The 12,635-nt window shown below is 35.7% G+C and overlaps 1 protein-coding gene across 10 annotated transcripts in view; it reads left to right on the top strand.

The window, feature by feature from the left end:
* Nucleotides 1–12,635, top strand: part of EXOC6 (exocyst complex component 6) — a 193,942-nt gene extending 181,307 nt beyond the window's left edge. For 9 of the 10 annotated variants that reach the window (XM_043475975.1, XM_043475978.1, XM_043475979.1 and 6 more), the window contains 2 exons: nucleotides 10,174–10,286; nucleotides 11,386–12,635. In XM_043475975.1, coding sequence (XP_043331910.1) covers nucleotides 10,174–10,286; nucleotides 11,386–11,518 — 246 coding nt within the window. In that variant the 3' untranslated portion in view covers nucleotides 11,519–12,635. The remainder of the gene's footprint in view (nucleotides 1–10,173; nucleotides 10,287–11,385) is intronic. The other variant, XR_006270786.1, reaches the window with a different exon arrangement.

The following is a 12,635-nucleotide window of genomic DNA, read 5'->3' as shown; positions in this document are numbered from 1 at the left end:
TTTTAAAAAGAATACTAACTTATTTTCAACTTCTCTGTAAATACTTAAGAATGCTTCCAACTTTCTTACCTGTTTGTTAACCCTCTTTCCCCTTCTTTGTCTTCCTAATTATCAGCAAACTTTTACCTCCTCAACTATGTTGAGGGCACTGGGCCAGGCGCCAGTTTTATGTATTACAAAGAAGAGATGCTGTGGCTTAAATTTTTTCCAATGGCCTAGTGTAAAGATGTTTATGCAGAGTGTCAATGGAAACATAATTATCTTAACAGGATGACACAGCCTATTTTGCTTAGAAATGTCCTAATTTCCTGTTTAGGTTATCCAGAGGTCAGGTAGGGATTTCTTTTTGCACTCCCATAGTGCAGATTCACATCCTGCAAGCCTTGTAGGACTTAGATCACAAGCCCTTTAATTCCACTGGCTGCATTTATCTCCACAAGAAAGTAAGTCCTTCCCCTGTTGTTTTTATTTAGTTTCTTCTTTTGTATTTTACTGCTAAAACCTATAGTGAAAGTGATGCCAGTAGCTATTTACCAATAGCTGCTTCTTAACTAAGGGGCATCTTAAAGTTTGCATTGTTGCCCCTTTGAAGTTCACATCACAGTGCTGTTACTGTTACCCTGTCCAGAGAGTTACCAGTTACCTAGAGAGTTACCAGAGAGCTGTAACTAACTAAGCACTCAGGCATCGCCAGTCCCAAAGTAAACTATGGAACCTTCTACGTACCTACTACCTTCATGAATTAGCTTCTGCATGTAGTTTTGTAACTGCCCCCTGCCTTTTTTATATTTAGTTATGCCTTGGGGCTATGGAAAAACCAAATTTATCTGTGAAAACAGACTAAGCAGCAAGTGTTCTGACGCATTTATTGAGCAAATTATTATACCTGACAAATGGTAATTACATACAGTTAGGTCTGGATAATTGTTTAGTCCCCAAGTCATCTCCCACTCTTTGCAACCCCATGGACTGCAGCATGCCAGGCTTCCCTGTCCTTCACCATCTCCCAGAGTTTGCTCAAACTCATGTCCATTGAGTCAGTGATGCATCTCATCCTTTTGTCACCCCTTTCTCCTGCCCTCAATCTTTTCCAGCATCAGGGTCTTTTCCAGTGAGTCGGCTCTTTGCATCAGGTAGCCAAAGTATTGGAGCTTCAGCTTCGGCATCAGTGCTTCCAGTGAATATTGAGGGTTAATTTCCTGTAGGATTGACTGTTTATCTCCTTGCTACCCAAGGGACCCTCAAGAGTCTTCAGCACCACAGTTCAAAAGCATCAATTCTTTGGTACTCAGCCTTCTTTATGGTCCAACTCTCTCATCCATACAAATCAAACCTGGGTCTCCTACATTGCAGGCAGCTTTTTTTTTTTTTTTTTTTTTTACTGTCTGAGCCTTCTGGGAAGCCCCTGGATAATTAGAGGTTAATAAATTATTTAACATAAGTAAGTGTCTTAGATTTAGACAAACAAAAAATACATATATTTTTAAGTTGAGTAAAAATTACAAAATCTATTGTAAGATTTGAAAGAAAAAAATGAATGAAGATTCAGGCTCCATTAAATATTTCATACAAATATTCACCAAGATATTATAGTATTCTTTGTCTTTAATATAGACCACAAAGGTCCTTATTTTCCTTATTTCCTTCATGCTAAGTACAGTAAACTAGCTAACTCTGTATTCATTGGGAATCTAAGGCAAATTGGCAAAGGATCTGTATTTATCAATATATTCTAGGACATAAAACAGAGACCTTTATCTCTAGAAAGCTGAACAAATGAGACATGCATCTGAAATTCACTTCCCCACTTCACCAAACATTTCTTGCAAGGACTAGAACTGGGGTATTTGCTTTGTCAGTGCCTGCTAAGTTATTACCATAGAAACTCTCCCCCTTTTCCTCCTGAGACAATTAGGATATAATGGTCATGTTGTGTTTCATTTGTCTCAAATGGCCTGAGTTCCATTTCAAAGAATAGAATGATAATATGTATTGGGGCCTGAAGCATTTAGTTTTAATTTTAGTTTAGCTTTGTTTTTTCAAAAGCCAAAAGTCAGTGTTTATAACTAGTGACAAATTATAAATAATATATTATTTGACTTGCTAAAATTTTATAGTAAAACATAACGTCACTAATTACATTTAAGACTAAAGTAACCCAGCTATTAGTGTCTCCAAGTTTTCATTTGCATTATTTTAGAACACAACCATGGGGAGGAGAGGAGAGGAGTAGCCACTTAGACTCTTACAAATTTTAAAAATGGTTACCCTCTCCCTTTTGTTCTTCTTAATAAGTGTACTCTACAGGAGTACTTAAAGAAATCCCAGCCCAGTCTAGCTTCTCTCATTTGAGCAACTACTATATCCTGGAGTAAAGACACATTGGCATACAATTCTTGTTCATTGGCTGATCCATATTGTTTTCCTTTGTTGTTTGAGTTCTTCCAAAGTTAGTTCATATTAGCAGATCTTATTTCTTCAGAGTTGCAATGACACAAAAGGACTCATCATAGAGAACTAAAAGTTTAGTGAACACCTCACATCATGAGTTTCAAGGTTTGATTTCTTTAGTATTGGAAGTCTGAGCTTCATTGGTAAAGTCATTACATAACTCCCTGTTATATAAGTGTGGCAGATGATGTAGTGAATCCGGATAGAAAATTAAAGGTATGACCGAGGAATGTTTATTTAGCATGTTTGATTGTGGCAACACTGATTACAAAAGGTAATCTCAGGAGCAGAACTTTGGTTATGAAATATTTTACTATATTCTATAGCACAGATTAAATCAAAGAGACTAAGTGTCTGGCTTTCAGAATAATATAAGGCATTACTAAAAATTCAGAGTTGTCTTCATTATAAATAGTAAAGTAAATGATAACATAGCTATCTTATTAGTATATGTGATGTGGGCTCTGCATAGACATAAACTCTGCGTCAAAAGGTAACATTTGCTTGGTTCCTGCTATATACCAGGTACTGGGCCAAATGTGAAGATACAGATGTTAAGCAAAACAAGTCACCAGCTTTGAGGCACTTACAAAGTACATTAATAGGAAGAAGAAAAGGCTTCACTACTGGTGTATAAGAAAAAGTCAGGCTGAGTTAGCCATGCATCATCCAGACTACAGAAGGAATTATTGATATTTGATTCTTTAGTGGGTAGATAGACATAGTAACTATGATATCAACATAGTGTGAAAAACAGTGTGAAAGAGATTTTATGAAGGGGGATGTGAGGACACACGAAAGAGAACAGCTAACCTATGGTGGTCTGGGAAGGCTTCCTGAGAAAAGTGAATCCAGACTTAAATTGTATGGAATAAATGAGAGTTCCTGGGTGAAGAAGGAGGAGAAAGGGACTCAGAGAAGAAAATGACAATTTCATGGGGGATCATCATGGTTTTTAAGAGAACTCTGAGTAGTTCCTTGTTTAGGAGCTCAAATTCCAAGGCAGGAGAGGAAGCCAAAAGATCACTTTGCATGTCATGCTAAGGAACTGGAACTTTATCTTGTAGGAGCCGGGAAGTCATTGAAAGTTTTAGGCAAGTGAATGATATGATCAGGTATGTATTTTAGCTTCTTCTCTCTGGCAGCAGTGTGGAGGTTGATGGATCCTGGCGAGGAGGCAGAGGGAATAGGCAAGACCAAAGGCCCTAGGGGACAGAATCTGATATCTAAATCTAGGACAGTAGTAATAGCAGTGGTGGAAAGTAGGTAACAAGTGAATTCAAGAAATATCTAGGAAAAAAATATTTAGGACATTAAGTTGATGTAATTTGGGAATAAATAAGGTGCAGGAGTTGTGAGCGAGAAGATTCAAAGCAGAGTGAATCCAGATTTCTGGTTTGGGTAATTAGGTAAGTGCTAGCACTCTGTGTGACTCACCTCACAACACGAGGCAACTGAACAAGGTACAAGAAAAACAGGCCACAGATATGTGTGAAGGTAGCATACAAGCCAGAATCACACTCAACCACTTGAGCAAAATATCTGTAATGTTCTTTTCTATTTGGCTAGTTACTAGGTTTTTTGTATTTTAGAAGTAGAAGATAAAAAAGTTATTTGGGGGGAGGGGGCTGTGCCTCATGTCAAGCAAGATCTTAGTTCTCCAACCAGGGATAGAACTCATGTCCCCCGCAGTGGAAGCACAAAGTCTTAACTACTGAACTGCCAGGAAAGTCCCCCCAAATTCTTCATAATAATTTACTAATATCTGTCTGGATTCATAAAGAACTTTTTAGGAAACTTCAGCTAAATATCTTTTGTTATATGAGTTTAAATATATAATATAAATATTTTAAACCCCAATTGCCAAGAGAATTATTTAAAACTCAACTATATAAGGTGCTAATATTCTTACATTACTAAACGGAAAGTCAAAAGATCCTCTTAAAAGTTTCTGCAACCAATTCTACTCCCAGATATATACCCAAGAGTAAAATGCATGTCCACCCGAAAACATGTTCATAGCAGTATTATTCATAATAGCCCCTGGATGGGAATAACCCAAATGTTCAGTAACTGATAAATAGATAAACAAATGTGGTATATCCATATAACAGAATGTTATTTGGCAGTAAAGAGGAATGAATTACTGATACCTGCTACAACATGGATAAACCTTAAAAATATTATGTTAAGTAAAAGAAACTGGACACATAAAAAACACATGTTATGTGACTGCACTTTGGACACTGACTGCTAATGAGTATGGGGTGATAAAAGTGATCTCAAATTTATTGAGGTGGTTGGAGAATTCCGTGAATGTACTCAAGACCACTGATTTGTATACTTTAAATGGATAAACTGGACTATATATGAAATACATCTCAAAACTGTTAAAAAAAAGTTTAAGGTGATATAAGAAGAAACAGGAGTCTATATTAAAATTATAAAAGCAAAAATAGAAAAAAATGGTTATAACTATCAAAAATAAGAAGGTAGTATAAATAAGATAAATCCTCATATATGCTAACTGTATGATGATAAATAAAAACAAGAAAAATAAGTATATTTAGAAATATTGAGATAATCACCAATATTAAAACAGGAGTTAACTTGACTGCGTCTGAGAATGGAAAGTGTAGGATAGTGGACTGTTGGTTTTATGATCTGCCCCATTTGATTATTAACCATGTATTACTTGATAAAATTAATCTTAATAAAGAAAGAAACCACATAAAATCAAACAAATATATGTATCTTCATGGTCTTTTAGCCATGGTAGTGACCAGGAAATTCAAGAAAAAGTAAATACAGATGTGTATAAATCTAATGATGTAAATTTCTTTTGCCTCTTTTTTCCCCAAATTCCAAACCAACCTAGTAGTTATCTAGGACTACTACTTGGCTTATCATCAGAAATACTTTAGGAACATTCTGCTTCTGCTGTGTGCAGTTCACTGGAGTTAAGTGACTTGAAGAGAAGAATGCCTTTAAGCCACAATGTGCTCAGACCTTGCTCCTGATCCTCACATAGTTAGGAGTGGAAAGGCTGGCTGCGAGTGGGTTTGGCAGATGGACTATTTGAAGAGGGCAGACATGGGTTAGGGGTCAGGTGTATCAGAGAGTCAAAAGGCAGCACAAGAGCAGTGAACACCTAGAGGCAAAAAATGAAGTGGATAGACGCTCAACACTGCTTCTTTAGTTTTTGCCCAAGCCCCCTCTATGTGCTACTGAAAATTATTTTCTGTGCGGCATGTGGAATTTTCCAAATGTGTTTTCAGATAGCTGGAAAGGGGTAAAAGCCAAGTGCTTTAAAAAGCATATGGAGCTCATCATTTGATTTCAACATCTATTTAGAAAAAGTACTTGTATTCTGCGCCCCCCCCCCCCCAATTGTGGTCAATTTAATAAGACCCATTTTTCTTGAATCCCCCAGTGCCTAATTACTCATATTTCTTCCTTAAAGCTACATTCTGGTTTAGGATTTTTGTTGTCATTTAAGTCTCTGAAGCACTCTAGGAGCCCTTGCTTTGGCTTTGTTTTTTTGGAAGCAAAGGAAAAATGATCTCCTGGTTTACTTTTGGAATCTGCAAAGCAACTTTGAGGTCCCAGGTGGGTTTAGTGTTTGGAAAGGGGAATTTGGGGGACTAAGGTTGACCCTGAGCCCCCAGATCACTGTTCACATTTACAAAAGCAAACCTGGTATCCCCAATTGCTTTTCTCTTGAGGTTGGCTTAACTTTATTTATCTTCTGCCTTGGGTCACTGCCCCTGAGGTGCTTCAAAAGCAAAACCCAAAGACCCAAAACAAAGAAAGCTAAACCAGATTCAAGGAAAAAATGACCTAGCACTCTGGGTTCACTTTTACAAAGGCAAAAAGTCACTTCAAGAGTTCCATAGAATGGTTTTAAGTTGGGCTAGATTCATTGTGTCGTTTGCACAAAGTGATCTCAACAGGTCTGAGACCCCAAGTTTCTTGGGTGTAGATTTGGAGTGCAGTTTAGGATGGGAAACTGTCAGCAGGCTAAATACTTTGACACAGACTAACTCTTCAGTGATTCTCAACTATATTGAGCATATAAATAGACCACCCATGCAACCATTTCTTTTCTTAAGCCGAATCTTTTTGTTTGCTGGACATACGTACGAATCACTGAGGAAGTGAAACATACAACTCACTTTAAAAAGTTGGCATAAATCCACCTTATATTATCAGATTAGTTATGAAGGGCGTTTTTGAATCCTTGGTAAAAAAAAAGTTAGGTTACTAATTTTAGGTAATCTTATAAATCATGATGAAATAGAACTGAGGCATGTTATTTTGCTATTCATTTTTGTATGATCCATACTTTGCTTACTTCCCCAAAGGATTTAAGATGGAATTACTTTACTTGACTGTTGGGACAAACCCATTTTTAGAACCTAATACCAATTTTTGTTATAATATACCTGACTTTATCCTTTAATAAGTAATTGTAAAACTGCTTGTGGATAATCTAGGGGAGATTTTTGTTTTTGTTCATGTTTGATCTACATCTTTGAATTTCAGTTATATATGTTAACTAATAAATTCACCTGTTGAGACCATGTCTCACAGTTTATTTACAAGACTGAGGGAGATTTTTTGTGATTAATAACAGATGTATTATTTGTGTACTGCCATCTGAAGGAAGTAAAACTTGAAACAGAGAAGTGAAGTTTTCCATAAGGACAGAGTACATCCTGTGAAACCACAATGAATGTGAGAGGCATTCCCAAGGCAGTGGCTGTGTGGAGTGAAGAAGTCGGTGGCACCACTCCAGTTTCCTCATCCCTTCCTGTCACACTGTGGCTCTAGAGCAGTCATGTTTTTAAACCATCCCAGAAACCTGGCCTCCTGCTTCTTGGTCAAAAGAGGCACAGGTAGCTGCTTGTAGAAATAGACTCAGTCCATGAACCTGGCCCGGCATAGTGTTAGGTAGGACCCAAGAATAATGCCCTCGTTTTGTGTTACATCTTTCATCTCAAAAGAACTATATTTTAAAAAGTGAAAAAGGACCTTATAATTGTTACAGATATAGTCCATTTCTGTAGTCCATTCAGAAAAAGGAGTGCTTTTTTCTAGAAGTTCATTTACCTTAATTAACATTAGACCCAATGCCTTCTAATGAGGAAATCTATCCTCTGTATCAAGCCCCTGATGTCAAGAGCCGACTCATTGGAAAAGACCCTGATGCTGGCAAAGATTGAAGGCAGGAGGAGAAGGGGATGACAGAGGATGAGTTGGTTGGTTGGCATCACCAACTCAGTGGACTTGAGTTTGAGCAAGCTCTGGGAGATGGTGGACAGGGAAACCTGCTTACTGCAGTCCATGGGGTCAGACACAGAGTCAGACACAACTTAGTGACTGAACAACAACAGATGGGCATTTAGGTTAAATTTTGTGGTTCCTGTAATTTCTAAAGAAATTTCTAGCAATAACTTTGCAAATGAGTATCCGACCTTGTGAGAAAAGAGCATGTATTTCTTTATCTAGGAAAGTCTATTTTTTGCTGTGAAAGAACCACTTCTGTACTCACAGTTGGAGTTGGTGTAGGTTTTAAATTCATTAAATGGGCTCCTCCTTTCTCACCTGGGGGTAGATCAACCCTTATTTTAAACCCTTTTCCTCTTCCAAATCCCAAAGGTCATGTTGCTGTTGCTTTTCGGAAAGAAAGGGAATTTGCAGCCAGTACATTAAGTGGTTACTTTCTGCTGACTGTGCGCATGCCCACACACACTTGAGCAAACACAAATGCATACCTGAAAGAGGACTCCTTCAAAATGAGGCTTTTAACAACTGTGTGAGGGGAATTCATTATTGGAATTTATTGGGGGGAAAAAGTATGTATGTAAACCTTATGAAAATAAAGACAATCACAGTTACCCATAATCCCACCCCAAATTACAGCTATTCTTAACATTTTCTCAAATTTTATTCCAGTCTCTTTTGATGGGTTTTTATGTGATTTTATTAGTAGTGTTTATTATAAGCTTCTTCCCAAGTTATTTAAAATTCTGTGTAAGCATTGATTTGAATAACCTCCCTATACATAGATAGATATCTCACTATTTCACCCTTCTGTTAACATTGAGATTTAACCTGTCTTCAATGTTTTTTTTCCTTCTTCAATTTTTGATAACACAAATAACATTTTTGAGATTAACATATTTATTAATAAAATTTTATCTACCTTTATTATTGTTCACTGAAGTTAGATTCCTAGAAGTAGGATTACAGAGTCAAAGGGAATGGCCATTTTTTCTAAGGTTCTTAAATACATAATGCAAAGTCACATTCTAAAGAAGTTATATTAATTTATATTTTCATTGCAGAGTGTAGAAAGTAACTATTCCTCCTTGTGAAAGAAGGGGAAACTGTTGCTTTAGCAAGAGTAAAGAATTACACAGAACTTGGAGTACTTCCCTTTTCTTTTTCATTGTATTCTTTTAACATTGTCTCAGTGCAGTTTCTGTACCAGTGACTTAACTTTTGGTATGGCCTAGAGTGTTGTCTGAAAGAAAAAATAGCGTGGCTTTTAATATTAGTAGCAAACATTTTCATTATAGAATTTTCTTCTTTGTATAAGAAAGTCTCTAATTAGTGGAGAGGGGAAGAGTCAAACAAATCCATTGTCTTCCTAAGGAGGAGCTAGTTTCTTGTAACTTTTCTCTAGTTTTTAACCACCCCAGAAGTTTTATGTCTCTCTGAGTCAGTGGATTGGCTCACGTGTTCTAAGAGTAAATAAAAATACTTCATTTGAAAGCAAAACACCCCTTACTTGTAAAGTGGGCTAAAACAAAAAGAAAGAATAATATAAAAACTGAAGGAAGGTAGTAAGTAAAGCATTTAGCTTTCTGAAACAGTTCAGATGGGGATAGGAAGTTGGTCTTAAATGGCTTAAAGGGGATTAGGGTTTTAAAGTTGGATAAGGAGTTTGGTGCTTTGGTTTATGCATGGCATTGCTTTTAAAAGATTACTTCTATATTTGACAACAATTCTAACTGGAGATTATAAAGCAAATAGTCAATTTTAAAACACTATGGAAAACAAGAGGGTTTCCTTTTTGTTGTTGTTTGTTTATACAAAATGATTGCCTAGAGTTAACAAGCTGAGTCCTGAAGGCCTCGTTTCATAACACTACTGAGGATCTATCACCAGGGAGAATCCAGCAGAGGTTGTTTAATGCACTTCATTGAGATTATCTGAGCTTTTCGGTTTAAATTACTTTGGGAAAGTCTAGGTGTAAACGACTTCTTTGAAAGGTAAACATACTTAACCTCTTAAAAAAAAAAAAAAGGTTCAATTTAAATTCTTTAAAATTTTTTCAGTTAGCAGCAACCTTTACTAGTTAAATCTGAGTATGAACCAAATAATGTGTAAAGATTAAATCTCTATACATCAGAACAAGTGTTAATGTAATTATATAATAGTGTTTTCATTATTTTACAATTATTTGAAAATGCAATGAAGTACTTTATTAGAAAGGCAAGTCCTGACAATTTTAGTTATTTCAAAAGTGAAAAGATACCATACACTACGTTGGTTCTAAAGTGTAGTTAATGAAGTTTTAAAAATAAGATCGGTTATTCTGTTCCATCTGAGAAACAGGTTATATTCAAATGGATCAAGAGTAGCATATACTTTATGTATTGGCTGTGGATAAATAGTCAAAAATTGCTTTGACATTTTCCCCATCTTCCTCAGCTCCTCGACCTGTTTATGGTTTGGGATTGGTCTACTTATCTAGCTGATTATGGTCAGCCAGCGTCTAAGTACCTTCGGGTGAATCCAAACACAGCCCTTACTCTTTTGGAGAAGTGAGTATATTCTGAAAGCTTCGCATATCATTTTAGCAGCTTGTAATTCAGTGATAATTGAAAAACTGGAAATTTTTAATCAAAAGAGAAATGTCTACATGGAGCTTAAAAGTTCAGTTCATTTTAATGACTAAAATATAAGCCGCCTTCTTTCTTGCCTTCAGTGCTGGTATAGTTTTTTATGAGATTTCTGTTTGTGTTGATATGAACTAAACTTTTTTCCTATTGTGTCCTCAATATCTGACTTAATTAGCTTTAGAAATATGTTTACTGGAGATAAGTGAGATTGGAACTTAAAATATATATATATACTGTAACACAGGAAAGAAGGTATTTCCTAAAACGTAGATTGGGACTAGAATCAGTTTGCCATCAGTGCTATCTAAAGCCTACCATGATGGGCTTGGATTCCTTACAGGTAAAGAAGTATCCCTTTTGAAAAAATATTATAAAATCTGAAGTAACAGAACACTTACTGGTGCATCTTGTCCAAAAAACAAGTGTTGGTGTTACTTTTCCTTCTCATTATGCAGCATGTTTTCTTTTCTCTGTATCATATTTCAGATATCACTATTAAAAATTTCAATTTTTGCATTGAAAGTGTGTATTATTTTCCCACATTTCAAAATATCTGGTGTGTTTGATTTGAGAAGGACACAAGGAACTGTTTTAAATAAGTTGTTTTACAGTGCCATGAAACACCACTGAGGCAAAAAAAATTACTGCTTTAAATTTTCTATTGTTATTTTTCCTTTCACCTTGTCTTGGTATGAGTGTGATTTGCAGAGTCTGTAGAGGGTGTGTATTTTAGCATACTTTATGGAATGATACTAGAAAATAGTATCATGTAAGAAAACATGCTTTTAGATTTATATAGTAATGCAAAAACACCATTTCGTATAGAATGCAAAATAAAGCTGCTAATATTTTCTGTGGTTGCTATCTCTAACTCTATTAGTAATACCTATTTTCTTTGAAGTATATTTTTCAAGCATAGATTTAGTGTGAGATAACCCAGAGCATGCCAGAATATTTTAGTTGTTACAGTATAACTTTTAAATTCCTTTTATTAAGCTTCTTCATTCACATATATTCCTAGGATGAAGGATACTAGCAAAAAGAACAATATATTTGCTCAATTCAGGAAGAATGATCGAGACAAACAGAAGTTGATAGAAACAGTTGTGAAACAGCTGAGAAGTTTGGTGAATGGTATGTCCCAGCACACATAGCCGTCACATCACTTGCACTCAGTGATGCCAACTCCGTGACTCAATGTTGATCTCTAACAGGCACTGGTCATGATACAGAAAATTGTTTGCAGAATTAAAAAATACAATAGAGAAAAGACACTTGATGAGAGCTTAGAAACAAGAAAGAATTATAAATATCATTTGTATGGATTTTTAAATAATTGAATACTATTTTATATATGGAAAATGTGACAATTTTTTTCACTTCTAGGGAAAAAAGGCAAAACTGTAATATATAAATCAGGTCAAAAATTGTACATGAAACTGATTGTGTAAATACAGTAGAAGAACTTACGCCTCTATAGGGTGTTTTTTCTATTTAGACTTCAATGATTGTTCTGGTTGTTTTTTTTTCTTCCCAGTATCTGGTTTTGGAATGCAATCATGTATGACATTTTCCTGACTTTTTCTGACTTAGCTTTAATTTTCACCTCACTAGTACTAAATTGTCTAATTCTGCTGATTTTGAGGGAGGAAATAGACAAATATGTAAAGGAACCTGAAATTGAACTTAACCCAATAAGAATGTGAATTACTTGTTCAACTTGGGTGGTTTAATCTGAATATGAAGAAAAGGTATTTGGATTTTCTGAAGATGCAGTGTTGTTTCTGTTCAGCAGGGTTAATATTTCTAACTATATTGTTTGTAGCTGACCCCATTTATTTGGTTTGGTTTGGTTCAAGTTAGGAGGACAGAAACTAAGTGGGGCTAACCACTTCAGGTGGCACTTGTGCTAGGAGAGACATACTCCTGCATATAGAAGTTACCGCAGGGGTCAGGTTACTTTCTTCAAGGCGCAGACCTCGGTGCTGGATCCTTATTGTGGAAACAAGCCAAACCAAAATGAACTCTGGAAAACCTAAAACGAATGTACCTTTTACTCTGTGTAAATGACTGTGGTCCAAAGGGTAATATCAATCTGATCCTTACTTTGTCTTCTTTGTATTTATGCTGAATAATCCTTTTGCATTTTCAGAATTTATGCCTGTAAGAAACTTATATTTGACTCTGTAAAATAAGTGTAAAGAATTATATGTGCATTTCTTGATTTTGTGATTAAATATTAAAAAGGTTGAGCAAGTTGCTGAAAATTCA

Source organism: Cervus canadensis, chromosome 8, assembly GCF_019320065.1.
Source record: "Cervus canadensis isolate Bull #8, Minnesota chromosome 8, ASM1932006v1, whole genome shotgun sequence".
NCBI classification, from domain to species: Eukaryota; Metazoa; Chordata; class Mammalia; order Artiodactyla; family Cervidae; genus Cervus; species Cervus canadensis.
Note: the sequence above shows the minus strand (reverse complement) of the source record. Positions and strands in the feature narration are given on the sequence as shown.